Consider the following 26882-nt stretch of genomic DNA (forward strand, 5'->3'; position numbering starts at 1 on the left):
GAGGAAAGGAAGGACTAGTGGAAACTATGTTTCCACTTTTTCTTAAAAGTAGCTGAGCGAAGTTGAACTGAGAAAATGTTCCCACAAGGGGGCGCGATGCAAGGAGGTTAACAAGGAGACCTAGCAAACAGTCTGCTTCTAGAACTCGGACTCTGAGACTCCAGCCTGCTGTCAGCTCCTTTGAAGTAGGCCTGGCACCATGAGCTCCAAGTTGGCAGGGTTTGACCTAGGGGCCCCTCCGTAGTCTGAAAGAGACAAAGCGATTCGGCATTTTTCCCAAAGCAGAAGTGTTCCTTAAAACACATTTGCTCTTAGAGGGTCTCCTTACTAAAGTTTAGATCTTCAGAGCGTCCATTGTACTGGAACATTAGGGTCGGTTTTGTGCTGTCTGTACAAATAAAAACGTGTCGGGTACGACGCGGGGCTTCACCTACAAAGTAAGACTATACAACTCAAGGTGGGTTGGGCTTGCCCTTAACAAAAATGGCGCGGACTCATCCAGTGGGTCAGATCACATGCTCATTAGCCTGGCTGAAAGTCAATGTGACTTCAGACGAAAAGCGGATGTTATTATTATTCACTTCCGGGTGAGACCCATCCGGCGCCATCTTGTCTTGTTCATGAAGAAGTAGAAGCATCGAAAGGTTGGAGAGAATTACAGGAACGGTGGCGACAGCGGTATTCCGGAACCGGAGCGGGTAAGCGACGAGCAGTGTACATAGCGGGACTTGCCGGACTACTAAAATCCTCTTGGTTTGTGTGGCGAAGGTAGCGTGACTTAGGCTGCGTACGCCGCTTGGCACGGCCGCCAGAACCTCATTCCCGAAGAGCACCGGCGTCCGCCGGAGATGGTGAACGGGAGCGCTGCTCTCGCCGGAAAGGAACTGTCTTTGGTTAAGGAGAGAGCTCACGACCCATTCTTCGAACTAAGAGTTTTCTTTGAGAAGGCAAGGGACTAATTGTTGGGCTCCTGACCGGCCGTTAAGCACTGCGCGTGCGCAGTGGAAACCCTTTCGGGGCAGAGAGTGCAGAGGGGCGGAGGCGGCGGGGGCCGGGGACCTGGAACTTCTACTCTGCGACTCGCTCTACGCAGGCGCAACCGCTTTCTGCTGCGTCCTATTTCAAGTATGATTTAGTTGCTTAGTTTTTGTGTTTATACCCAGTGATGGATGTTATGTGTTAAGCATCACAAAGGAAACAAGTAGTAATCCTGTGTTCTTCGGTGGATGACATTGTCGTCTAACACGATTGGGCACGGAGCAAATTTTTGACTGTGCTTGATTAAATTAGCAGCCCTTGACACTTCGTTTACCTTTTCTCTTCTTGACCCTAGATAAAACAAAAATAATCTTGGATTTTTTTTTTTTTGAGTACATCCAGCAAAAACCAAACCAGAACAGTAAAGACTTGATTTGCGGGGTGGGGTTTTCTGAAGCATCAAGGGAGACGCAATGAGTTCTCTGATATTCTTGAGACACACTATTTAAAACATACGTAAGCTTTATATTTAAGGACTTCTTTTTTGAGTCTCACTATATGGCCCTGACTGGCCTGGAACTTGTAGAGGTCCTTCTGCCTTCGCTCATGAATGTTGGGATTAGATGTATTCACTACCACATCAAGCCTTAGAACTTAATTTAATTGTAGAAAAATTAAACAATGTATAATCACGTGTTTTATTTCTCCAATAACATGTACTTGTATGACACTTTTCTTCCTCTTAAAGGAACAATGTTGCTACATTATTAATTGATGGCTTACTCCTATTTCCTTAGTTTAAAAAATCATGTTTTAAAAAGATACCATTTTTCTGTATTATCTGTGGAGGCCTGAAGAAAGTGTAGATCCCCTGGAACTGAAGTTACAGATGGCTGTGCGTTGCCATGTAGGTGCTGGGAGCTGAAGGCAAGTCCTCTCCAAGAGCAGCCAGTGCTTGTTACCGCTAAGCCATCTGATAGCCACTGTTTCTGTTTTTTGTTTTGTTTTTGTTTTGTTTTGTTTCCCCCCCCCCCCCCAGACAGCGTTTCTCTGTGTAGCCCTGCCTATCCTGGAATTCACATTGTAGACCAGGCTGACCTCCAACTCAGAAATGCACCTGCCTCTGCCTCCCAAGTGCTGGGATTAAAGGCGTGTGCCACTACTGCCCAGAATCACTATATTTTTTTAATTAAAAAAAAATTTTATGTCTCTGTGTCAGTGCTATATTTTCTTGTCCAGATTCTTCCACTTTTGACCATTGCTAAATCTTTCAGGTGTCTACTGTTTCCCACCAGTTTTTATTTGATTGGTCAGTGTTTTGTTTCTTTGTTATTCTCTACGTGAGGCTGGCCTGGAACACTCAGCAATTTTCCTGGTTTAGCTTCTTACTCTTAAGATTACAGACTGGGTTAGGCTGTAGAATTTTGGGCTACAAAGTTTTGTTATATTTCAATTTGCAGGCTAGCCATCAACTCAAGATCTTAACTGCCTTTACTTCTAAACCTCTTTAGTGCTAAGATTACAAAACTACCAGGTACAAAGATTAAAACATCATATTTCTACAAAGAACTCAAGAAGGTAGACTCCAGAGAACCAAATAACCTTATTGAAAAATGGGGTACAGAGCTAAACAAAGAATTCTTTTTGGTTCCCCCCCCCCCCCCCAGACAGGGTTTCTCTGTATAGCCCTGGCTGTCTGGGAACTCACTCTGTAGACCAGGCTGGCCTCAAACTCAGAAATCCGCCTGCCTCTGCCTCCCAGAGTGCTGGGATTACAGGTGTGCGCCACCACCGCCCGGCTTTAAACAAAGAATTCTTAACTGAGGAATATCGAATGGCTGAGAAGCACCTAAAGAAATGTTCAACATCTATAGTCATCAGGGAAATGCAAATCAAAACAACCCTGAGATTCTACCTCAGACCAGTCAGAATGGTTAAGATTAAAAACTCAGGTGACAGTATATAGAAAGAGGAACCCTCCTCCACTGCTGGTGGGATTGCAAGCTAGTAAAACCATTCTGGAAATCAATCTGGTGGTTCCTCAGAAAATTGGACATGGTACTACCTGAGGACCCAGCTATACCATTCCTAGGCATATACCCAGAAGATTCTCCAACATGTAATAAGGACACATGCTCCACTATATTCATAGCAGCCTTATTTATAATATCTAGAAGCTGGAAAGAACCCAGATGTCCTTCAACAAAGGAATGGGTACAGAAAATGTGGTATAGTTACACAATGGAGTACTATTCACCTATTAAAAACAATGAATTCATGAAATTCTTAGGCATATCGGTGGAACTAGAAAATATCATCCTGAGTGAGGTAACCCAATCACAAAAGAACACACTTGGTATGCACTCACTGTTAAGTGGATATTATTCCACAAGCTCGGAATACCCAGGATACAATTCATAGACCACATGAAGCTCAAGAAGAAGGAAGACCAAAGTGTGGATACTTCGGTCCTTCTCAAAAGGGGGAACAAAATATCCATGGGATGAGATACAGAGACAAAGTGTGGAGCAGAGACTGAAGGAAAACCCATCTAGAGACTGCCTCACCTGGGGATCCATCCCATATACCAAACCCAGACACTATTGTGGATGCCAACAAGTGCTTGCTGACAGGAGCCTGATACAGCTGTCTCCTGAGAGCCCTGCCAATGCCTGACAAATGCAGAGGGGGATGCTCTCAGCCAACCATTGGACTGAGCACGGGGTCCCCAATGGAGGAGCTAGAGAAAGGACCCAAGGAGCTCAAGGGATTTGCAACTCCATAGGAGGAACAACAATATGAAGCAACCATTACACCCAGAGCTCCCAGGGACTAAACCCAGAGCTCCCAGGGACTAAACCACCAACCAAAGAGTACACATGGAGGGACCCATGTCTCCAGATGCATATGTAGCAGAAGATGGCCTTGTTGGTCATCAGAGGCACTCAGATCTCCAAGTTCGAGACCAGCCTGGTCTGCAGAGTGAGTTCCAAGACAGCCAGGATTATACAGAGAAACCACCCTGCCTTTCAAAATAAAAACAAACAAAAATACAGTCTTCCCTATCTGTCAGTGGGTTATATATTTATGGTTAAAACCAATTGCCGATCAGAAATACTTGGTAAAATATATATAGTAAGCATTCTCAGATTTTTGTTTTATCTAATGAAATGCCATTTTATATGAGGGATCTGAGCATCCTGTGGATACTAAATCATCCATGGATACTGAAGGGCATAATATGGGATTTTTTTTGTTGTTGTTGTTTTGTTTTTTTGTTTGGTTTGGTTTGGTTTGGTTGTGGGGATAGGGCCTCAAAAGGAGAATGCGAGTTGTGATGGACATATGTATGGCCCAGCTGACCTTGAACTCAGAGATTTCCCTTAGTGCTGGTTACCATCCCTGGCACCATAATCTGTGCTTTGATTCTTGTATGTCAGGAGTCATGGTATTTCTGTTTTAGAGGTTTTGAATTTGGTAAGTTTTTTGTATAAAGATTTTATGGTTAATGTCAAGAAAAAGAGAATAGGGCTTCTAAATTTTTGTCATCAAATTAGTTTGCTCTTTTGTTAAATAATTGGTAAAACTCTTATTTATTATATGCAAGTACACCGTAGCTGTCTTTAGACATCAGATCTCTTTACGAATGGTTGTGAGCCACCATGTGGGTGCTGAGATTTGAACTCATGACCTTTGGAAGAGCAGTCGTGCTCTTACCTGCTAAGCCATCTCTCTAGCCTGGTAAAACACTTTATAAATATTGTGCTGGCCTAAAACATATAAAACTATATGTTACATACTTGATTAGTTAATTCTGTTTTTCTAGTCAAGTGTTTGCCTAACTTTTGTTCCTTTTGCTTATCTGTTTTCTTTTTATATACTTAACAAAAATCAAGGTTTAGTTTTCATGACCAGTGAGTTATTTCCTTTGGATTATATTTGAAATTTACTCTAACTTTGCTTGAAAATGAGCAAAGAATCGGTGGTTTGCCTTGTGTTCAGGTGACTGGTGTGATTTTTACTTTTATACAAGTCACTGTAGATTGTACTTGTTGCTTCCCTTAAATCCCTTTTTTAAAGCTAATGTATTTCTAAAAGTACACATACTATGAGGATCCAAAGAATGCAGAAAGTATAAAGTGGAAGTCCCTGATAACTATTTTCTGCTTCCCTAAACTTAAGGAGTTTTGTAATTTAAGAATCTTAGATACATGCTGGACTGTGAGACTTCAGTGATATTTGTGTGTGTGTGTGTGTGTGCTGTAATTTTTTCCACTGAGTTTGTATATTAATACATTTCAGTGTTTAAAACTGTGCTTTACTCATTTTAGTTGCTCAATAGATATATCCATTTAATTTATTCAACTTACATCTACCTTTAGTTAAATTTCATTAAAAGTACATGTTTACAGTTAGAAAATTTGCTACTTTTTTTTTTTTCTATAGAGGATGCAAGACTAGGTGCATCCTTTCCTGATGAGGCCAGACAGGACATTCTATTTAGGGGTATGGGATATAGGCAGGCAGAGAGCAGGCTTGGGGACAGCCCCTGCTCCAGTTGTTGGAGACCCAAGCTGCTGCTCTGCTACATACGGGTGGGTGGCCTAGGTCCAGCCCATGCTCGCTTTTTGGTGGCTTAGTCTCTGGGAGCCCCTTGGTCTCCTTGTGGAGTCCCTATCCTCTTCTGTTCCCTCAATCCTCTCAACTCTCCTGTAAGACTCCTGGAGCTCCAACTACTGTTTGGATGTGCAGCTCTGCATCTCTTCCATTGGCTGTGAGGTGGAGCCTCCCAGTGGACAGTTATGTTAGGTTCCGGTCTGCAAACATAACAGTATCATTAATGGTGTTTGCCTTTGGGATGGGTCTCAGTTTGGGGCAGTCATTGGTTGGCCATTTCCTCACTCTCTGTCCCTCACATCTTGTAGGCAGGACACATTTTTGGTTGAAGGTTTTTTTATGAGGAGTTTTTAGATTTGTTTACAGAAAAGTGAGTAGTATAAGGATCTACCATCCCATTATCCATAACTTAGATTTAACAGTTAACAGAGTACCCCAATTCATTCTTAAATGCTTACTTCTTCATTCTTAAATTCATACTTAAATTCTTACTTCATTCATTCATTCTTAAATTCATACTTAAATGCTAAGAAACAGGTTTTCAAAGTTGTCTCACTTTTCTCCTTTGTCTCATTACTATTTCTAATGTCATTCCTTAGCGTCTATAATTTTTTGTTTTGGAAGTACAGTTGTTCATCTGTGGTGAGACTATTCCATACTTCAGGGAATACAGTACTTTATTTTGTTATATCCATGTAAGTGACATTGGCAGTGTTTGAATTTCTAATTTTTCATCAACTTTCTTTCTGAAGTTTTCTTAGAAGGTATTATGTGTTTATTAGTTATTATTATTAACTGTAATTACAAGAACAAGTGTTCTGTTTGTTTATTCATTTTAGTTGCTCAATAGATATATCCATTTAATTTATTCAACTTACATCTACCTTTAGTTAAATTTCATTAAAAGTACATGTTTACAGTTAGAAAATTTGCTACTTTTTTTAAAGGAGTTTTTAAGTTTTTAAAGGAGTTTGCTTGGAGGCTGAATGAATCATTTTTTATAATCATTAAAATAATTGGATCTAGCCAGGCAGTGGTGGCACATGTACAGGCACATAATTCTAGGTATGCCTCATTTTAGTATAGCTAATTAGAACTGTATTTTTCATTCTGACATGAGCATTAACTTAAACCTTTCTATTCTTGCTTTTCAATCTAAATCTAGTTGTCTCTGACAACACTGAATAGAATTACAGAGCTTTCCTCATGTAAAGTATATCATCATGCAATCTTGGCTGTATAAGTTTTGAAAATGTAAAAGTCTTAGCATTAATTGTGTTTAATTTGTCGTAAATAGGAACTTAAAGGATGTGGGATCAAGGAGGACAGCCTTGGCAGCAATGGCCCTTGAACCAGCAACAGTGGATGCAGTCATTTCAGCACCAGCAAGATCCAAGTAAGGAAAATGCTCATGTGAAAGCGGATACAGGGCGGGCATGTAGAGAGGGGTAGGAGCTAGGTGATAGCATTCAGTTTGGCTTAATGGGTTCATCATAAAACTGATACCATCTTAAGTTTTCTAAAGAAAAAGCATGAAATGTACTTAAAAATGATATATTTCTATTCTGGGTTACATTTATTACAGTCTGTGCTATATCATTTTTGCACTCGCATACTTTGTGTGGAGGCAGAGGTCAGTGTCAGAGGTCTTCCACAGCCACTCTTTTTCTGTCTCATTGATCCTGGAGCTCACTGGTTGGGACTGCTGGCCAGCAAGCTTCAGGAGTCTGCACAGCTTCACAGGGCTGGGTAGAGGTGTGCACTGCATTTCCTAGCCTAAACTAGGTGCCTGTGTGTAGGGTATTCAGACTTGGGGAGCTTCTCAGTCTTCTGTGCCCAGCTCGGCCTGAGCCGTCTCCTCAGGCCCATGTGCTGTGCCGTTTTCACATTGCCTTTTACTAAGACTGTCTCGGGAGTGGGAGATCATTGGGGTTGCAGGTCTTTAATCCATCACTTGGGAGGCTGAGGCAGGTGGATCTCTTGAGTTTGAGACCAGCCTTGTCTATATAGTTCTAGGATAGCCTGAGCTACATTAGTGAGGCCCTTTTTTAACTACCCTCTCCCCCTTACCCCCATAATAATGTGGTGGGGGGGGGGAGAAAAGTATCAGGAACCCCCTTTGACACTTAAGGTCAGTTAGCTTCATCCCTGTGACTATTTACATGGTGCTCTTTCCTTAGGGGAGCTTTTGTCTGCTCTGACTCAGTCTTTTATAATGTTGTCCAGGCTGGCATAAAATGTTTTACATAGCCCAGGGTAGCCTCAAACTCACAGTGCTCCTACCTCCACTTCCCAGGTTTTAGGTTATATATGTACACCTCCATACCTAGCTTATTTCTTTTTTAAATAGCTACATAGAACTTTAATGTATAGTTTTATTTTAATATTAAACCAACAATGATAGCAATATTAAGACTTCTGGGTATTTGATTGTTTATACTTCGAGATGTTTTCATGCTTAAAAAGTTAGCATAATCTTGTGAACAAAGTATTAGTCACTTGTCCAGTTTTTTGTTTTGTTTTTGCTTTTGTTTCTTTTCCCCTGAGACAGGGTTTCTCTGTGTATTCCTGGCTGTCCTGGACTCACACTGTAGACCAGGCTGGCTTCGAACTCAGAAATCTGTCTGCCTCTGCCTCCCAAGTGCTGGAATTAAAGTCATGCACCACTACTGCCTGGTGTGTTAGTTATTTTCTTAGTAAAAGTGCTAGGCTTGCTAGATCACAGTTGGGAAGTTTAAGATATATTTGACCTACTAATCATCCAGGCTACATCAGTTTTCTGTTTCATTAAAATGTATGAGGATATTTATTAAAACTTAACTAAATTACTTTGTTTGCTATTAGTAATGAAAGATCTTAGAATTTTAGTATACATTTGGACAGGAAAAACCTAAAAGAGTTGAAACAATAGATTTTGAAGTTGTTGAAGAGGTTTTTTTTTTTTTTTGTCTACAGCAATGAGCATAAAAGTCCAGCTGTGAAAAGCAATAGAGATAGAAACTTACACTGGTTCATCAGTGTAGGCTCAAAGGCAGCTTGGGAAGAATGGAACATTCTGAAGGAAGAAACGATTGAGTTCGGTTATTTTTATACTGTCTTTAAAAGGTTTATGTGTGTCTTTCCAAAAACTCAGCAAACTAAGGTCATAGATTTTTCTATGTGCTAATCTTTAACTATGTTAAGAGTGGGCTATTTGCTTTGTTTTGAGCCAGGCTCTCTCTGTGTAGTTCTGGCTGCTCTGGAGCTTTCTGTGTAGACCAGGCTAGCCTTGAATTCACAGATTCTCCTGCCTCTATCTCTGGAGTGCTGCGATTAAAGGTGTGTGCCACTACGCCAGGCTGAAAGTGTTCTTATAGAGTCCTTCTCTGAAACTCACGCATGCTTTGGTCTGCATATTTGTAGCATTTCTAAGCATATTTGTAGACATAACTTTGTATAATAGTTAAATATTTATTTAGTGAGTGATACTTAAAGAGGAATGGGGAAGGACAGAGAAGAGAAAAAGAAAGGGAAGAAGGAGAGAAGAAGAAAGAAGAAAAGAAGGAGCCAGGGGAGATGGTCCAGGAGGTGGAACACTTGCCATGCAAGCAAGAGAGCTGGGCCGCATGCTGAATGCTGGGTGTGGAGTGAGTGGTCCCGCCTCGGAAGGCAGGGAGACATCAATCACTACGGAAACTGGCTGAGGACACTAGCCTTACCTGGGATTAGAGACCCTTCCTCAAAGAATAGTAAAGACAGGATAAAGGAAGTGATAGCTATCGTGCCTGCAGTGCACATGTGCCCATAACACATAGACATAATACACACATATACACGTGTACCATACTTAAAAAGAAGACAGATAATGGGATAATTGAGATACCTGTTTTGCATAGAGGTGCTATTATTTCAGCTCCTATGTTCTGAATGCTAAATTCTGCTAATGTACTTCAGGCCAGATTGACTGGGCTGCTTTGGCCCAAGCTTGGATTGCACAAAGAGAAGCCTCAGGACAGCAAAGCATCGTAGAACAACCACCAGGGATGATGCCAAATGGACAGGATATGTCTGCAATAGAGTCTGGTCCAAATAATCACGGCAGTTTTCAAGGGGATTCAAATTTTAACAGAATGTGGCAACCAGGTTTGTGATTTATGTTTCTAAATTTTAAGATGTCTTAAAATAAAATGAGGATAAGTAGTACATTGTTTAACTTGTTTACTTTTATGACTTCTTGAAAGTAATGCTCCTTAAGAAATAGGCAGTCTCAATTTGATTTGATCATGACATTTTTTTGTGGTTAAATTATTTTGTACACAGTATATTAGTATTGTGGCACTCAGTTTGATTTTTTTTCTTGATTCTTCATTCCTAGGCTGACAGGGGCTGGGAACACTCTGGAAACGTCACTTGGCATCTAGGGAAAAGAGAGCACTCTTTGTCTCTCTGTGGCAACCTCTGGCCTTTTCAGAAGCAGCACTTGGCAGAGTAAAACATGTCTAGCCTCTAATTAAAGAAAGGTTGTGCCACTGTATGACAAGCGAGCCTGTCAGATCCGCTCTGCTCCTCTCATCCGTCCACTTTTCCTCCTTCCCTACCCTTTTTTCAGATAGCGGTGACGTTCCCTATGTTCCTTGGCTGTTCGTTCTATTTATTTTTTTTAAACTTTACAGTATGATTTAGATTCTCGAATGTTTACTCAAATTCCACAATTGTGTTAATTTTTTAATAATCCCATCACACTAGAGATTGCACATTTGGATATGTTGTTGCAGAAGTGCTAGCTTCTGTTTGCTATTTTTATTATTTCTATTATACATGCAAGAATGGAAAACATAGGGTATATTTTCAATATTACTTTTAAAAGAGTAACAAATATTCTCATCTTTGATAATGTGAAGTGGTTTATTTTTGTCTTTTAGAAGGTGAATTTTCCCACTTTTGAAAATATTTTAGTTTTTGATTTCAAGTCCTGCCCTACTTGAGCAAGAACCTGAATTCACTAGGAATGGGAAGTTGAAACTGACAACAACAACAAATTGTTCTGTAGTTCGTAGTTAGATAAGAATTGGCCATGTGTGGTGATGCGTGCCTTCACCCCCACACCCGGAGGCTCTTTAGTTTATCAGCCTTGGGCACATAACAAGTTCAAAGCTAGCCTGGCCTCCATAATGAGAGCTTTGCTTAGAAAGGGAAAGAAAAGACTTTCTGATATCTTGGATCCTGGCAGCAGTGGTCCCCAGGTCCTCCTGCCGCTGTTAGCTGCCCTTCATTGACTTTCTCTGTGACACAAAGGAACTTACTAACTTTTACATGTCTCAGTTTCCTTTCTGAAATTGACAGATAATACCAGATCTCTCCCTACCTCACAGGGTTGTTGTGAGGATAAATGTGTTCATGGAAAAAGAAATAATATAAAATTTAAGGTATTCTTCTTATGTTGCTACTATTGAGCAGTAATAGCAGTTCATCCAAGAGTTGTTTTGGAACTTGTTAAAAACACTTTTTGGAGCTGAGTGTGGTCTCCCATGCCTGTAAGTGCAGTGCTAGGAGCAGAGGCACACAGGGCTTGTGGTTGAGGCCTGTCCTAGTTATGTGGGCGTTCCAGCTTAGCTTGGTCTACATAGCAACACTCTTGTCTGAAAATATCAAACAAAATAATAATCTTAGGCATTTTGTTTAGAATGTGAGTTACAACAGAGTTAACATTTGAATTACGTATGGGATAGTTTTTAATTCATTGCTTATTTTAAGGTAATAAAAAACGAATTTGACCAAAATGTTATAAGTTGCTTTTTAAAATCTATGTCATTACTTTTTGTAGCTGTCTTGAGATCTTAAAAATGGTATTGACTTTGTTATAATGCCCTGTTGAATGTCTTTATGCCTGACTCCTGAATAGAATGGGGACTGCATCAGCAGCCCCCACACCCCCCTCCAGATCAGCCATGGATGCCTCCCGCGCCAGGCCCAATGGATATTGTTCCTCCTTCTGAAGACAGCAACAGTCAGGACAGTGGGGAGTTTGCCCCTGACAACAGGCATATATTTAACCAGAACAATCACAACTTTGGTGGACCACCAGATAATTTTGCAGTGGGGCCAGTGAACCAGTTTGACTATCAGGTGAAAGATATTTTGTTACTTTACTATCATAGACGTGCACGTAACCCATTCCTTGGCAGTGTCTTGTCAAGAATTCCTAAGATGTGTGTCATTTACATGGTTGTACAGATAAGCACATACAGTGTCAGAAAATTTATCAACATTTATTAAAATCATTAGATTTTTACTTGATTAGGAAATTAGTACCAACAAACATTAGGAAAAATTTGGATAAAGTGGAAAATGTGTAAGTGCAAATAGTTATATGATGCCTTATTTTCCAGTTTCAACATGATATATCAAAATGTTAAAGTGTAGAAAATATACAGTGGTTGAATACATTATGTCAATAGATTATAAATTAGACAAAACACAGTGACTATAGATTATCATAACTGTTGTACCTTCTGTGTAAAGTCATTACTGTTACTTTTAGTGTTTTCCCCATTTTTATACACCATATTCATGGAATAGTTCTTGGCTTCCTTTGTGACATTCATTCCTAGGGACATAGAACTCTATGGAGAATAGTGTTATTTGTATGGGCTTTATTTTCTTTAAGACCCTGCTTTGCTAGGGTCTACCCTTAAATTATATTAGATGTCACTGATTGCAGTTGCTGTTTTATGTAATAAGCCAGCATAATTTAAAACCTTGAAAAAGGCAGATTTAAGCATTATTCACAAGCTGCATTAGATAACACGGTCACCTTGAGGTGGTATTCCTCATGAGCGCATGGTTAGATTCTCGTGTACTGACCCTGGGAATTCATGTGTGGCGGGTTTTCTCTGCTGAGAAGGGATGGAGTGACAAAGAGCCCTCTCCTTACCTCTGTTTGGCCTGGTGAGACCTGTGTGAACAAGGCAGAGAGCCCGTTGGCAGATGTCTCCTAAAAGGCCTCTGAAAGCGCAGATTTTCAAAAGAAAATAGTTAATTAGGTGTCATTTTTGACTTGTACATTAATAAGTCCTGCCTTACTTGAGCAAGAACCTGAATTCTCTAGGAATGGGAAGTTGAAACTGACAACAACAACAACAAATTGTTCTGTAGTTCATAGTTAGATAAGAATTGGCCATGTGTGGTAAAGCGTGCTGTCACTTGAGTTTATCAGCTTTTAAGTTTATCAACCTTGGGCACATAACAAGTTCAAAGCTAGCCTGGCCTCCATAATGGGAGCTTTGCTTAGAAAGGGAAAAAAAAAGACTTCCTGATATCTTGGTGGTGTTACTTATGAATGAATTTAGAATGAAAATGTTCATATACATATATAACTTTATGTGCATGAGCCTTCCCATAGTTCTTAATCTATCAGCTGGGTTATAGAATCCTGTTTATGTTTGTATGGACAGAAAATCTTTAACTTTCCTAAGAAAAGCAAGCCTGGGTTCTGGGGTTACAGAAGTACTGTTGGGTGCTAGAACCATGGAATTCTTGGATTGGCTACACACATGGATTTCTACTGTCCCAGTTCATACCATGTGTGTGTCCCAGAAGGTGTATGTACTAAATTGAAGAAAATTAAAATGCAATACTCTTTCAGCATGGGGCTGCTTTTGGTCCACCACAAGGTGGATTTCATCCTCCTTATTGGCAACCAGGACCTCCAGGACCTCCAGCGCCTGCCCAGAACCGAAGAGAGCGTCCACCGTCCTTCCGGGACCGGCAGCGCTCCCCTATTGCACTGCCCGTGAAGCAGGAGCCTCCACAAATTGGTAACTATTTAAATCTGTTCCATAGCCACATTTGCATGAGGACTTTATTACTGTAAAACCATATTTTTATGGTTTCCTAAGTTGTTAAAGGATGGTTTGGTAGGAATAATAGTATTTTAAAACCCTATCATTTTATAGTCATAATTCTTAAAAAAAAAAAAAAAAGAAATACTGATCTAAACTAAAATGTATTGAATAGTTTTTTTCAGATTACTTGCTTTAATCAGTAATGTTTTGATAAAAATGTATGCTGACCATACATCTTCGGTGTTCTTTGTCTTGGGTCAGCTTTGAGATAGACTGCTGCCAAACTGGTTTTCTGTAATTATTTGCTTACTGTGTATACTTTACCAAAACAAAACAAAACAAAAAATAAAACAGAAACATTAACTTTAAAATAATATTAAACCTAGTAATAACAAATTATATATTTATTCTACAATATATTTGGAAAGTTTCAAATCACCTACCATTTAATAGACGAGAAAATATGCCTTTTAATATCTTAGGAAGGTTCTAACTTACTGCTTTTTAAGTTTAACTGAATGAATTCTTAGTATGAAAGCAGACTGTGCCTTTGTTTGTCTGTTCTTCATACTTTGGGAAGCAGCTTAGGATAAGAATCGGGGTCTGAATCAGTCTATATCGTGGTTTACTGGCTTTGTAACTGAGCAAGCACATGGGTTTGTCTCTTTGAGCATCAGTTTCCTCACCTACAGAATGGTTGAGTAATGGTAGTGAACCCAGGGATTTTGAATACGTTAGGTGAGAGGACAGTTCAGTGCACTTCTGTGCCCTGGCACATTGTAAGCCTTGGACTGCGCTCCTGCTCCTCACAGAGATGGCTTTTAAAGTACAGCCAGCGGTAAAGGACTTTACTTGGGGCGTTTATAGAAACTCAAAAACTTGATGTGCTTTATTTGCTTATTATGATTTTTTACTTAAATTGACATGAGATTGTGTTTTTCCCTTGTGTGAAACAGATGCAGTAAAACGCAGGACTCTTCCAGCCTGGATACGTGAAGGCTTGGAGAAGATGGAACGTGAAAAGCAGAAGAAATTAGAGAAAGAAAGAATGGAACAACAGCGATCACAATTGTCAAAAAAAGAAAAGAAGGCCCCCGAAGATGCTGAAGGAGGGGATGGTCCTCGTCTACCCCAGAGAAGTAAATTTGTGAGTAGCGTCTGGCATGAAACTGATAATTTTATCTGTGTGAAAAGTAGCCTGAGCCTACAGAAAATCCTCATGTGCTTGAGAGATCATGGGGTAAGTCTGCTGGGCCTTGGATCTGTTGCTCTGTGTATGGTCAGAGATGGGATATAGTTGTGGAGTGAGTGGATATATTCCCAGGTGCCTCACACACTTCCTCAGGCTGGTGCTAACTCACCATGCTCTGGATTCCCAAGGACAAAGATTATATATGTACATGCCTGTGCCTAGTGGGGGGGGGGTCTGTTTTTGTATATGTTATTGAGAGTAAGTGAAAGAAAAATAGGGAGGGTAGCAGTAAGTTTAAAAAAGCCTGTTGTGTAAGGATATTTTGTGTAATTCTGGTTAGTTTTTATGGTAATGTGCAATTCTCTATTTTGTTATTATGGTGCAGCCAACTCCCTAACAATGGATATAAAACAAAAGTGCTAAGTAGCATAGAGAAAAGAGTCTACCCTTCCATAGATACTTAATGTATATGTATAACTGAGGCTTCAGTACTTTTTGTTTTTTAACATGAGCATTGAAAGTTTCAACTTCAAATCTTTTAATATTTATTTCTCAGTTCATGGCGTGAGTGGTTTAGGAATTTTTCTGTTCTATGATGTTTTGTTTAGACATTGCTTTTCTTCTGTCTTCCTAAATATACTGGGCTTGTATTGCATATATTTGTCCTCTGGTTCTGTATTCTGTCCGTGGAGTATTTAGATAGTTTCCTGCTTTTTACCGTCATACAGTAGTTGCTAGCAGTGACCATATGATATTCATTGGCACTAAAATCATACAAAGACTATTTCTCAGTCTAAAGTAGACTTAATTTCTTATCTGTCTACTGTGTACTCGCAAAGAAGTACTTTAGGGAGGTTGGAGTGATGGCTTAGTGGTCAAGGGCAATGACTGTTCTTCTAGGAAACCTAAGTTAGATTCCCAGCACACACATGGCAGCTCAACCATCTGTAATATCAACCCCAAGAGATCCAATGCCTTCTGGCCTCTGTAAGCACTTGATATACAAGACAGAAACAACCATACACACAGAATAAAAATAAAGGTTTAAAAAAAAATCTTTTGTAATAAAAGACTTTTAAAGAAAACTTAGTTTCAGGTATAACAAGCTGAAATTTTGAATCTAGCCAGATTATTATTAAATCATGTTAAATTGATAATTAGTTAAGTATATACTACTATAAAAATTAAACTCTGGTTCATTTACCCAAAGTTCTACAAGCCATTTGGTTAAGAAAGGTATTTATTGAATCATGTTTGCATATGATGCTTTCTTTGGTATTTACAAAATAGGTCAAAATTGATAGTAGAGAAAAAAATTGAATTAAAAAAGTAACTAATTTTCATAAACCTTTATGTAATCATAGTTTTTCTCTTCAGGTGACACTTAAAGTCCTAGGTGAAATAGTACAAATTCAGAACGGAGTGTGGTGGCAGATACTATGCTGTCAGCATTCCCAGGGAACAAGGCTGGGGCATGAGTCTGGAACTGATTTCTCAATAGGGAAGGAAAAAAGGAAAGGATTGTCTGATATATATAACAACAACAGAAATTAATGTAATTTAAAGAGGTTGAAGAGGTATAAGTCAGCGATAGACTACATGCTTAGCATCTTTGTTTTTTCTTTTCTTTCTTTTCTTTTTTTGGGGGGGAAAGGGTTTCACTGTGTATCCCTGGCTGCTCTGAAACCCACTCTGTTGACCAGGCCTCAGAGATCTACCTGCCTCTGCCTCCCAAGTGCTAGGACTAAAGGCATGCACCACCATCAAAGAGTCGTGCTGAGTATCTTTGTAGGCACCACCAAAAAAGCAAAAACAAAAACAAACCCCAAACTGAAATTTAGAAAGCAGCTGCTCTTGTATGTTAGTTTCCTCAACTTTAGATTGTAATTGTACCTCTGTGCTCCCATACTGTTGCCGTAGGATAGTGATGAAGAGGATGAAGATGCTGAAAACCTGGAGGCGGTGAGCAGTGGGAAAGTCACGAGAAGTCCGTCTCCAGCTCCCCAGGAGGAGCACAGTGAGCCAGAGATGAGTGAAGAGGAGAAGGAGTACCAGATGGTAAGGCACGCTGGTAGGAGGTGTTTATTCAGATACAGATCGTTAGGGAAAGCATGTGCAAAGGGTGCAAATATTATTCCTCAGTACCTTTCCCATGCTCCAAAAAAAAAAAAAATCTATGTAATTTACAAAGTACAAAACCATAGTCTGAAAGTAGTTATTAACTATCTCTTTTTTAATAATAATTTTTTAGAATTTTTTAAAAACTCCATACTTTTCCCTTTCTTTTCCTCTCTCCAACCCTTCCCACACATTCTTCCTTTGGTCTTATATTTATGGCCTGTTTTTTGTTTGGTTTGGTTTTGGTTTTTTTGAGACAGATTTTATTGTTTAGCTCCGGCTATCATGGAACCAGGCTGGCCTCAAATTTGGAGAGATCAGCCTCCCTAGTGCTGGGATTAAAAGTGTGCACCATCACTGCCCAGCTGGCCTCTTTTTCTTAGTTGTCGTTACATGTACAGGTGCACACACTCATGTTCCGAGTACATAAATACAATCTGCTTAGACTTAATAATGTTACTTGTATGTATTAGATCTCAGGGCTGACCACTTTAGTGTTGGCTAACCAATTCAAACATAAGACTCCCTGGATCTTTCCTGAAAGTCTCCTCTCTAAAGACTGGCTTTCATGGTATTAAAAGGCCGTGCAAGCTTTCCAGGGAAGGAAGCAGCCAGTGGTTCTGCCTAGCTGTGATACCTGTGCACCACAGCAGCGACGTGACACCTAAGGCCTAATGATATAGAAGCGGCATATGTATTCCGTATTGGTAACCAACTCTTTAATTGGACTTGGACTCCTAACTGCTGAGCCGTCTTTCCAGCCCTCTCCATTTTTTGAATGAAAATGTTGCAAATGATTAAAAGAACACACCCTTTAGGAGGCAGCAAGGAATTGTCTTGTTACTTTTTTATTGCTATCACAAGACATCATGGCCAAGGTGACTTACAGGAAAAGGAGTTTCGGGGGACTTGGCGTGTCAGAGGATTAGAGTATTATGGTGAGAAACATGTCAGCAGGCAGGCATGTGGCACTGGAGCAGTAGCCAGGCCCTCGGGTCTTGGTTCATAAGTACAAGGCAGAAATAGTTAGCTGGGAATAAATAATGTGGGGCTTATGGAACCTCTAAAGAAGCACCCCATCCATGACACACCTGCATCCAGGTCAGACTTTCTAGTTCTTCCCAAACAGTTCCACTGGAGAGTAAACTTTCGAATATATGTGCCTCTGGGGACCATTCTCATTCAAACCACCAAACGGATTGAGCACAATTTAATTTTTTTTTTATTGTGAGAATTTTTATTGCTTTATCAATGAAGTTCATTATCATTTTCCCATTTTATTGTCATTTTCCCATAATCTTCAGACCACGATAATTCAGTCTACACTTATTTCTGTAAATAAAGGCTCATGGACACAGAAAGTCTAGGGGACTAAAAGTCTACATCTGAAATAGTTGTTGATACTCAAACTGTAGCTACAATCTATCTCTTACTCAGATCTCTTGTGTTTCTATTTTATTATATGTTGGGATATTGTCATAATTTATATTAGTTCAGAATTACCAAAAGAGTGCCATTGATTGTTCTTTGTTTTTTGTTTGTTTTGTTCTTATTTTCCCCTCACAGAATTTTATTTTAACCTTGAAAAGTGATTTAAACTAGTTTTGTAGTGCTTACCAGTACTATTAAATGAAAGGCTACATTCAACTTAAAACTATGGGAATTTTGTGTGTGTGTGTGTGTGTTCACTTGTGTTTATTTTCACGTGTGTGGGAGTGGTATGTGTATGTGCAAGTGCCCATGCATGCATGTGTGCAGGCCAGAGGTTTGCATCAGGTGTTTCCAATGCTCTTTATCTTGTTATGTAGTTAATTACTTTTGAGACAAGGTTTCTTACTGAACCTAGCATCCAGTTGGTTAGACTTGTTGGCCAGCTAGTTTGCAGAGCTGCCTGCCTCTATACGGAGCTGTGTTACAGATGCAGGCCACCATGCCTAGCTTCTTATGGTGCTGGGGACCCAGACTCAAGCCCCATGCTTCCACAGGAAGCAAGCCACCCACTTAACTGTCTTCCCAACCACAGAAACTTTTCTTAATGCAAGCTTTTACTTTTTGTTTCTAGCAAAAGAATTCAAGATTTCCACAGATAAGTTTATAGCTTTTTTTTCTTTTCATCTCAGCTTTTGTTCTGCTGAGATCACAGATACTCAGTTATTCTTTGATACCTATGAATTTGAAGTTTTTTTTCAAGTTTTAATGCTTTTTGAATATTTTTCAAGATACTCTTTAGTAGTGACCAGTTTGATCTTAAAATATTTTAATTAAAAAGAGCTTTACATTTTAATTATTTTGAAATAATCAAATGTGTTAAAATTAAACTAGAAACTATATAAAATATTCTTCCTTAGATGTTGTTGACAAAAATGCTTCTAACTGAAATTCTTCTGGATGTCACAGATGAAGAAATTTATTATGTAGCTAAAGATGCACATCGGAAAGCAACGAAAGGTACATTGTGGGTGTTCTTGGTTTTATTTTTGTAGGGGAATTTTTATTTCATTGGTTATTTTGGACTTTTTTTTTTTTTTTTTTGTCCTCTGGATTTCTATCACATATTTAAATATTTTCTCTTTGCATGTGTTAACTCTTTGGGAAAGCTTCAGCTCATAGATATCATATTGGAACCATAGTATTACTTTGTTTTCTCTGACCTACCTAGAACACGGTGTGCAAAATTCCTCATGTTCAACTTATTTCACTTGAGGCTTTTTTGTTTTTATTTTTTAAAATAGATAATCTTAGTATTGATATGTAACTTCTGTACATTTTAAATGTATTACAAGTTACAACAGATCTTCAGAGATTTCAGTTTTAATTTTCATGAAACAGTGACAACCACCTTCCCATATGATCTATTAACACCTTAAAAACATACAGAAAATATGTGCCATATCTCAGAGAAAGAAATACAAATATACTTATCAACTTTTTTCCTCATCATGAACCAATTTCAGCTCACGTCAGAATTGTAATTTCAAAGCCAGCCTGCTACTGGTTTTAAAATGAATGTTATGTTTTTAATGTTTCTTCTCTCCCCACAAAGCAGCGATAGTAGTAGATTTAACATACCGTAGACTCTCATGACTATGAGATCGTGGCTATTTGTGTTAACATGTTGTTCCTGTTGTTGATGTGATACAAAGCTCCTGCAAAGCAGCTGGCACAGTCCAGTGCACTGGCCTCCCTCACCGGCCTTGGTAAGTGTCTCAGTGTGCGTGTGAGAGGGCTAAAGGGAGACCCACTGACTGTCTTTCTACTGTTCTGTTGGGAAATGCACTGTTCCTACTTAGTTTATGAAATGTAGAAGTCAGGCTTACTTTAGTCCCTAAAAGCTTTATCTAGTTTCATTGAGTAAAACATTCACAGTAGAATGATTATAAATGGGATAGTTAATGTAGTTCATTTGGGTGAGTTGAATAGAGGATTTCCTCATTAATTGTTCCAGTGTGTATGTATTATATAATGTGTAATTATGTTATATATTATATACACATACTTTGTACTTAATAGATAATGGTTTACCCCAGTTTAGGTAGTTTCTAAAATTGCTTTTAAAATTATTGCATACATACATAGGAATTTACCTAGACAGTAATGAATTTGGTGATTTACATGAATTGTGTTGGAGCAAATCAAGTTTCAACTTAGAGGAAATGGGTTTATCTTACAACAGTAATGTTGTGTTCATAGTTTGCTATTTGCATGCTATTAAGACTAAAACTTGAGTTCGCCTTTTTCACATTTTCATGTTAATTTGTGTGAGGAACAAGAGAAACGAGTACAATAAAATGCCCATGTAATTTTGGAATTATACTTTTGAGATCACTTCTGGGTGGGGAGTAATTCACATCATTTTTATACCAGTGAGAATTATATTATTCTAAGTTACTAGTGAAAATTTGCTTAGCATTCTTCCTGATCTTAGGAAACTTTGAACAATAAAATAATTAAATTGAGAAATATTTTCAGAATCATCCTCAATTTATTAAAGAAGTTGGATTGGCTTAACTGTAATAAAACTTCATTTTTGCCGTGTTTAATGCTTTTGTTAGTTAGTATGGACAATAAAAGCCATTATTATGATCCCTTCGTTGTGAGAAATATGTGAAGTAGTCCAAGGAATAAGAAATACCACCATTGTCTGAGGATTCTGAAAACGTAAACTTTGAAGTTATGTCTCTCCTCACCCTGAATAAGCACATTCTTCCAGGAAAAGGCAATGAAAAACAAAATAAAGTTTCTTCTCTGATCTTAAAAAGTTGTTAGTGGCTCATGTCATGTTTGCATATGATGGATTGAGTTTTATATACACAGGCGGACTGGGTGGTTATGGATCAGGAGACAGTGAAGATGAGAGGAGTGACAGAGGTTCTGAATCATCCGATACTGATGATGAAGAGTTACGGCACCGAATCCGGCAAAAACAAGAAGCTTTTTGGAGAAAAGAGAAAGAACAGCAGCTGTTACAAGATAAACAGATGGAAGGTGATCTTAGATGTCTGTGGCGTTTGTCTAGTTTCATATGTGCTTTTGTGTGTGTATTATGCATGATTTTTACTTCAGGTCACTAGTAGTACATGAGTGTATAAAAGAACTTCCCCTTGGAGTCATTTACCCATGAGCAAGAGCAAATTCACATTTGAATTCTCTATTTACTGTTCACTGTGTCCTCTGCCTCTGTACCTGTGTCTATCCTTGTGTGTCTGTCTGTCCCTAACAGGACGTTTGCTCTGTATCTGTTGAACAGCACTGAAAGCATCCCACAGGGAAAAGAGTGGAGAACTGTACAGAAATCTTTAACAGAGTTTCACAAGGGATTAAGTCACTGGCACTAATTGATCTCAGCTGACTCAGATAATTTTTAATCAACCAGTGTTCTTAAATGGTTGCTTCCAAACTTTATGGTCAGTTTTAGGAAGTTTCTTTTGACTTTTGTATTTGCTGCTTTTCAGCAAATGATGTGTGCATACATGTCCAAGTCGGGGCTAGAGGAGTAGTAATTAAGATTTCAGCTTTGTATTAGCTTAACATTGGTTCCATGAGAAATCCGAGGCAAGTAAAAGTGATTGGTACATTTTCCTTTGAAAAGCAGGGTAAACAAATAATCTAAGTGTACATAAGCTAGTAGTCTTCTGTCTGTCACACCTCAAGGTGTGTTCCTAACTTTGGCTATAAGAACCAGCAAAAGTGCAGTCTCTTAGAATGTAAGAGATTGTTTCATAATACTGTATCACCACAGTTTTAGTTTGAAACTAAAGTAGATATATTGTAGCATAGAACTGGAGGTTTCATTGTAAATATGTGTTATAGCTGAGATCACATTGTATTTTTCCTATCCTTTTACTTTGTTGTAGGAGCCATTTGTTCCCATGATCTTAAACTAAGGTATTTAGATAACATTTATATCATGTTAAAATTGTTGCAATGAAAATATACTTTTTTAAAGGATATATTTATGTATACGAGTACACTATAGCCATCTTCAGACACACCAGAAGAGGGCATCAGATCCCATTATAGATGGTTGTGAGCCACCATGTGGTTGCTGGGAATTGAACTCAGGACCTCTGGAAGAGCAGCCAGTGCTCTTAACTGCTGAGCCATCTCTCCAGCCCCAAAAATATACTTTTGAAAAAATAAAAGAGAATAGATTTTTGTAATGATGGAATATGTTTAAAATTACTGAAAAAAACCTATATATTTAGGGAAAATAGATTATTAGAAATAGAAATACTTTATTAAGACACTTGCATAAGTACAGTTTTTTGTTAAGTGTTTGTGTGATAATATAAGGAATGATGAGATTGTTAGGGTTTAATTTTTGAAAAAATATTTGGACAGCTCTTAGGAAATGACTGAGCTTTTGTTAACATTTTTCTAAAAATCACTGCTAGTTATTGTTGGAATTTTGGTTTCTGTTTATTTGGTTTTGTTCTCTCTCTCTCTCTCTCTCTCTCTCTCTCTCTCTCTCTCTCTCTCTAAGGGTCTCTTTTGGTAGTCCTCGCTGTCCTGGACCTTACTCCTTACTGTATAGACCTGGCTGGCCTTTCACAGAGACCCTCCTGCCATTACCTCCCCACTACTGGGATTAAAGCCACCATACCCAGCCACTGCTTCTCTCTAACTGACTAGGACTGGACAAGAGGGAAAGTTTTTCTTCTATCATAAGGACCCCTCCACTTTGATACTTTTATTGTCCTGACTAGAATGGAAGCCAGCTAACTACATGTGGTTATTGAGTACTTGAATGTTCTCAACTGATGTGCTGACATAGGTAGATGATGCTAGACTTTGAAGATTTGCTGTGAAAAAAGGTTTCAGTTCTTTTTAATGCAGAGTTTTAAATATTAAGACTTTTGATATATTAGGATAATAAAATTTGGGAATATCTTTTTATTTATATATTTTATGTATATGAGTATACACTGTACCTGTCCTCAGACACACCAGAAGAGGGCATCGGATCTCATTACATATGGTTGTAAGCCACCATGTGGTTGCTGGGAATTGAACTCAGGATCTCTGAAAGAACAGTGCTCTTAGCCACTGAGCCATCTCTCCAGCTGGAAGTATCTCTTTAATGTAGTTGGTAGAAGGTTTTAATTACTTACCAGGTTTGCACCCTAATTCTAGTAAAGATGAAACTATTGTCATAATTTGATAGTATGGGAATTTTTCGTTTCTTATTTAGATTTTCTGTGTCTTTTTTCTGTTTCAGAAGAAAAGCAACAAACAGAAAGGGTTACAAAAGAGACGAATGAATTTATTCACAGAGAGCAAAATAGTTTATCACTTCTAGAAGCAAGCGAAGCAGACGGTGATGCGGTTAATGAAAAGAAAAGAACTCCAAATGAAGCTCCGTCAGTTTTAGAGCCCAAAAGAGAGCATAAAGGGAAGGAGAAGGAGCGGAGGAGTAGGTCAGGCAGCAGCAGTAGCGGCAGCTCCAGTAGCAACAGCAGGACTAGCAGCAGTAGCAGCTCCGTCTCCAGCTCTTCCTACAGCTCCAGCTCAGGCAGCAGCTGCACGTCCTCGCGCTCCTCCTCTCCTAAGAGGAAAAAGAGACACAGTAGGAGCAGGTCTCCCACAGTGAAAGCCAGGCGGAGCAGGAGCAGGAGCTACTCTCGCAGAATTAAAATAGACAGCAGGACTAGGGTGAAGCTGAGAGATAGGAGGAGATCTAATAGAAGTAGCATTGAAAGACGAAGAAACCGGAGCCCTTCCAGAGACAGACGTAGAAGCAGAAGTCGCTCAAGGGATAGACGAACCAATCGTTCCAGTCGCAGTAGGAGTCGAGATAGGCGTAAAATTGAGGATCCACGTGGAAATCTTAGTGGGAACAGTCATAAGCATAAAGGTGAGGCTAAAGAACAAGACAGGAAGAAGGAGAGGAGTCGAAGTATAGATAAAGACAGGAGGAAGAAAGACAAGGAGAGGGACCGTGAGCAGGATAAAAGAAAAGAAAAACAGAAAAGGGAAGAAAAGGATTTTAAATTCAGTAGTCAGGATGATCGCTTAAAAAGGAAGCGAGAAAGTGAGAGAACTTTCTGTAGGAGTGGTTCTATCTCTGTTAAAGTCATAAGACACGACTCTAGACAGGATAGTAAGAAAAATGCTACCAAAGATAGTAAAAAGCACTCAGGTTCTGATTCTAGCGGAAGGAGCAGTTCTGAATCCCCCGGAAGTAGCAAAGGAAAGAAGGCTAAGAGGCCTAAAGATAGCCGGTCGCGCTCCGTGGAGAAACCTCAAAGGTCTGGTAAGAAGGCAAGCCGCAAACACAAGTCTAAGTCCCGATCAAGGTAGTATACTTTTTAAAGTATTTTGTCTGATTTTTTTTTTAAGTTTTTTGAATTTATTCAAAGTTGAAAGTGTCCTTTCTCTCTCTCTCTCTTTTATAAACTCAGTTTGGTATTTGTTAAATATTTTAAAATAATGTTAGAAATCCTGTATAAAAGTATTTATTTATATTGCAGATTTTAAGTATAAATACATTTTTATTTTTAAATTTTGTCTTTTCCCTTTTTTTTTTTCTTTCAGATCAACAACCCCTCCCCGTCGTAAGCGCTGAGGAATGATGTGGCAAGAATGCCATGATGCTGTTTTTAAAAATTCCATGAGTTTAAGGGCTTGTCTCATTATAGAGGCACATTGTGGCTGTGTAGGTGAAACCAGATTTTTTTTTTTAATTGTGTAAATAGGTGTCTTTTTCCAAATGCTGCTTCAAGTTACTTAATAGGATTTCTTTGTATTACATTTTTTTCAAGAAATAGTACTTAATAAGACTATAAATATGCCATTCTCTTTCAGCTGTAATGTTCTCAAAATTATTCTTGAATGTACTGTGATGTCAATAAAGCTCTTTAGTTCATTTTTGTTAAATTCTTGCACCTTAATTTTATGATTTTAATCTAAGGAACATACTTTTATAAAAAGGCAACTGAAATTTTGTATAACAGGTTTTAAAAGTTACTCCCATCTTCTCCAAGAATAGTTTGTCAAAGTTTGTAAATTGTGCCCATGGACTTTTGTTAAATTCCAATTTTTTGGGATGTGGGAAAGGGCCAGAAAATGACCCTACTTTTCTTTGAAGCCATCTGATCAGGTTTCTAAACTTTTTTGGGGGGAGGGGGAGTCAAGTAATATATTCTCTGTATGAAATGTTATTCACTCCTGTAAAATGAAATTGCTGGGAACCATCAGGCCATTACACCAGTAGAGTTATTTGTAACGACTATTTGACACTAATAGTCTGGAACTATAGTCACTTCTGTTTTACATGCATAACACCTTGGTGTTACCCATTAAGAAATAGGACTTAGGATTCAATATATTTATATTTTAAAAATATAATATGACCTCAGCTTAATGGAGGGATATTGTGTTATGCAGGATTGTGTCAATTGCATAACATTAAAACGGTCTGATTTTCTCAGTTTCCAAAAACCATGACCAGTGAATGGTCTAGAACGATTCATGGCTTGATGAGTAGTAGACATTTTGAGTGATCAATGCTTCGAGGTCTGAGGCTTTAAGATGACACACTTAAACAGTGATAGTTGAAGCTCTGGAAACAGTGCTTTTCAAATTTTAACTGAAAGAGAAGCACAAGTGCAGAACACGGAAGATAAAGTATTATGCTTTCTTACCAGCAATAGTTCATTTGAAAACAATGCCAGGTTTTTGCCAAGATCAGTGTTTCCTTGGAATGGAGACAGAAACAGATTTGTTCGTGCATTCTTGTACCTCAACATAGCATCGTAATTTTGAGCAATTACACACTTATCTAAAGGAAATAAATCTGTGAATAAATGCATGTTTACCAAAATGGCTGTTTACAGTGCATTTAGTTACAATATTTATAAAGTTGCCATTTCACAGAATAAGTAGTTTGGAGTTCTATACAATTTAGTCATCAGTAATATCTGGAGACAAAATGTGCAATATTTTTTATGTAGGTGAGCTAACACAGTGTATCTAATTGAAGAATTCTGATTAATTTGTAATAGATATGTTGTATAAAATTTTCATACCTTAAAGTGTTTTAGATCAATCTTCAAGTGAAGTATTATTTTCAAAATAAAATTCTACTGAAAAATTCTGCTGGCTATGATACATACATTTTTAGATATACAAATAAAAACCAAAAGGAATTTGCCAGTTTTGCTTAATAATTTGCACGGTTTTTATCATTAAATCTAACTTTTTAAAACCAACAAAGTATTCATGATTATTAATAGTTATACCTGCGTTATGATTGTATTTCTGTCAGGTTTTTTGTGGAAAATTTATTACTTCCTTTACATGTAACACAGAATTTATTTGAGTGGGAAAATATTTTTAAATAGGGCTTTCATAATTTAGGATACAAATGCTAAATTGTATGTGAATGTTAGACGTAAACTTTGGTTATAAAATATTTTTTAAAATTACACTTTTGGAAAATGAATACATTCAATTTTCAAGAGAGTCAATCTGAATTGTTTGATCAGAGATTTCCTTTTGAAAGTCTGGAGAGAAGGCTCAGAGGTTAAGAGCCTTTACTGCAGTTCTTACAGAGGACCCAAATTCGCTTTCCTAAACCTAACACTAGGTGGCTCACAACTTCCTTTTAGCTCCAGCCCCAGGCGGAAGCCACCCCTCTCTAGCCTCTGTGGGAA

At 38.5% G+C, this 26882-nt stretch overlaps 1 protein-coding gene across 4 annotated transcripts; it reads left to right on the top strand.

Annotated features, from left to right (window-relative positions):
• Window positions 1-591: 591 nt before the first annotated feature.
• Window positions 592-25104, top strand: Pnisr (PNN interacting serine and arginine rich protein). Of its 4 annotated transcripts, XM_052176145.1 has the most exons (12): window positions 592-698; window positions 6893-6991; window positions 9529-9717; window positions 11477-11700; window positions 13220-13391; window positions 14375-14565; window positions 16531-16668; window positions 19077-19176; window positions 19872-19925; window positions 21043-21213; window positions 23447-24524; window positions 24763-25104. In XM_052176145.1, the coding sequence occupies exons 2-12, from the start codon at window positions 6904-6906 to the stop codon at window positions 24791-24793; spliced, it is 2436 nt and encodes an 811-aa protein (XP_052032105.1). In that variant the 5' UTR covers window positions 592-698; window positions 6893-6903; the 3' UTR covers window positions 24794-25104. The 4 variants fall into 4 exon arrangements, with proteins under 4 accessions (XP_052032105.1, XP_052032106.1, XP_052032107.1 ...); XM_052176146.1 differs by lacking the exon at window positions 19872-19925; XM_052176147.1 differs by lacking the exons at window positions 16531-16668; window positions 19077-19176; window positions 19872-19925; ... (1 more) ...; window positions 23447-24524; window positions 24763-25104 and having other exon boundaries at window positions 13278-13391; window positions 14375-14473.
• Window positions 25105-26882: the final 1778 nt, after the last annotated feature.

This window comes from Apodemus sylvaticus, chromosome 3 (assembly GCF_947179515.1).
Source record: "Apodemus sylvaticus chromosome 3, mApoSyl1.1, whole genome shotgun sequence".
Classification (NCBI taxonomy): Eukaryota; Metazoa; Chordata; class Mammalia; order Rodentia; family Muridae; genus Apodemus; species Apodemus sylvaticus.

Coding starts and splice junctions, on each gene's coding strand:
- Pnisr (XM_052176145.1), top strand. CDS start 6,904: ATGTGGGATCAAGGAGGACAGCCTTGGCAGCAATGGCCCTTGAACCAG. Junction 6,992..9,528: donor TCAGCACCAGCAAGATCCAA/GTAAGGAAAATG, acceptor AATGTACTTCAG/GCCAGATTGACTGGGCTGCT. Junction 19,177..19,871: donor ACATCGGAAAGCAACGAAAG/GTACATTGTGGG, acceptor TGTGATACAAAG/CTCCTGCAAAGCAGCTGGCA.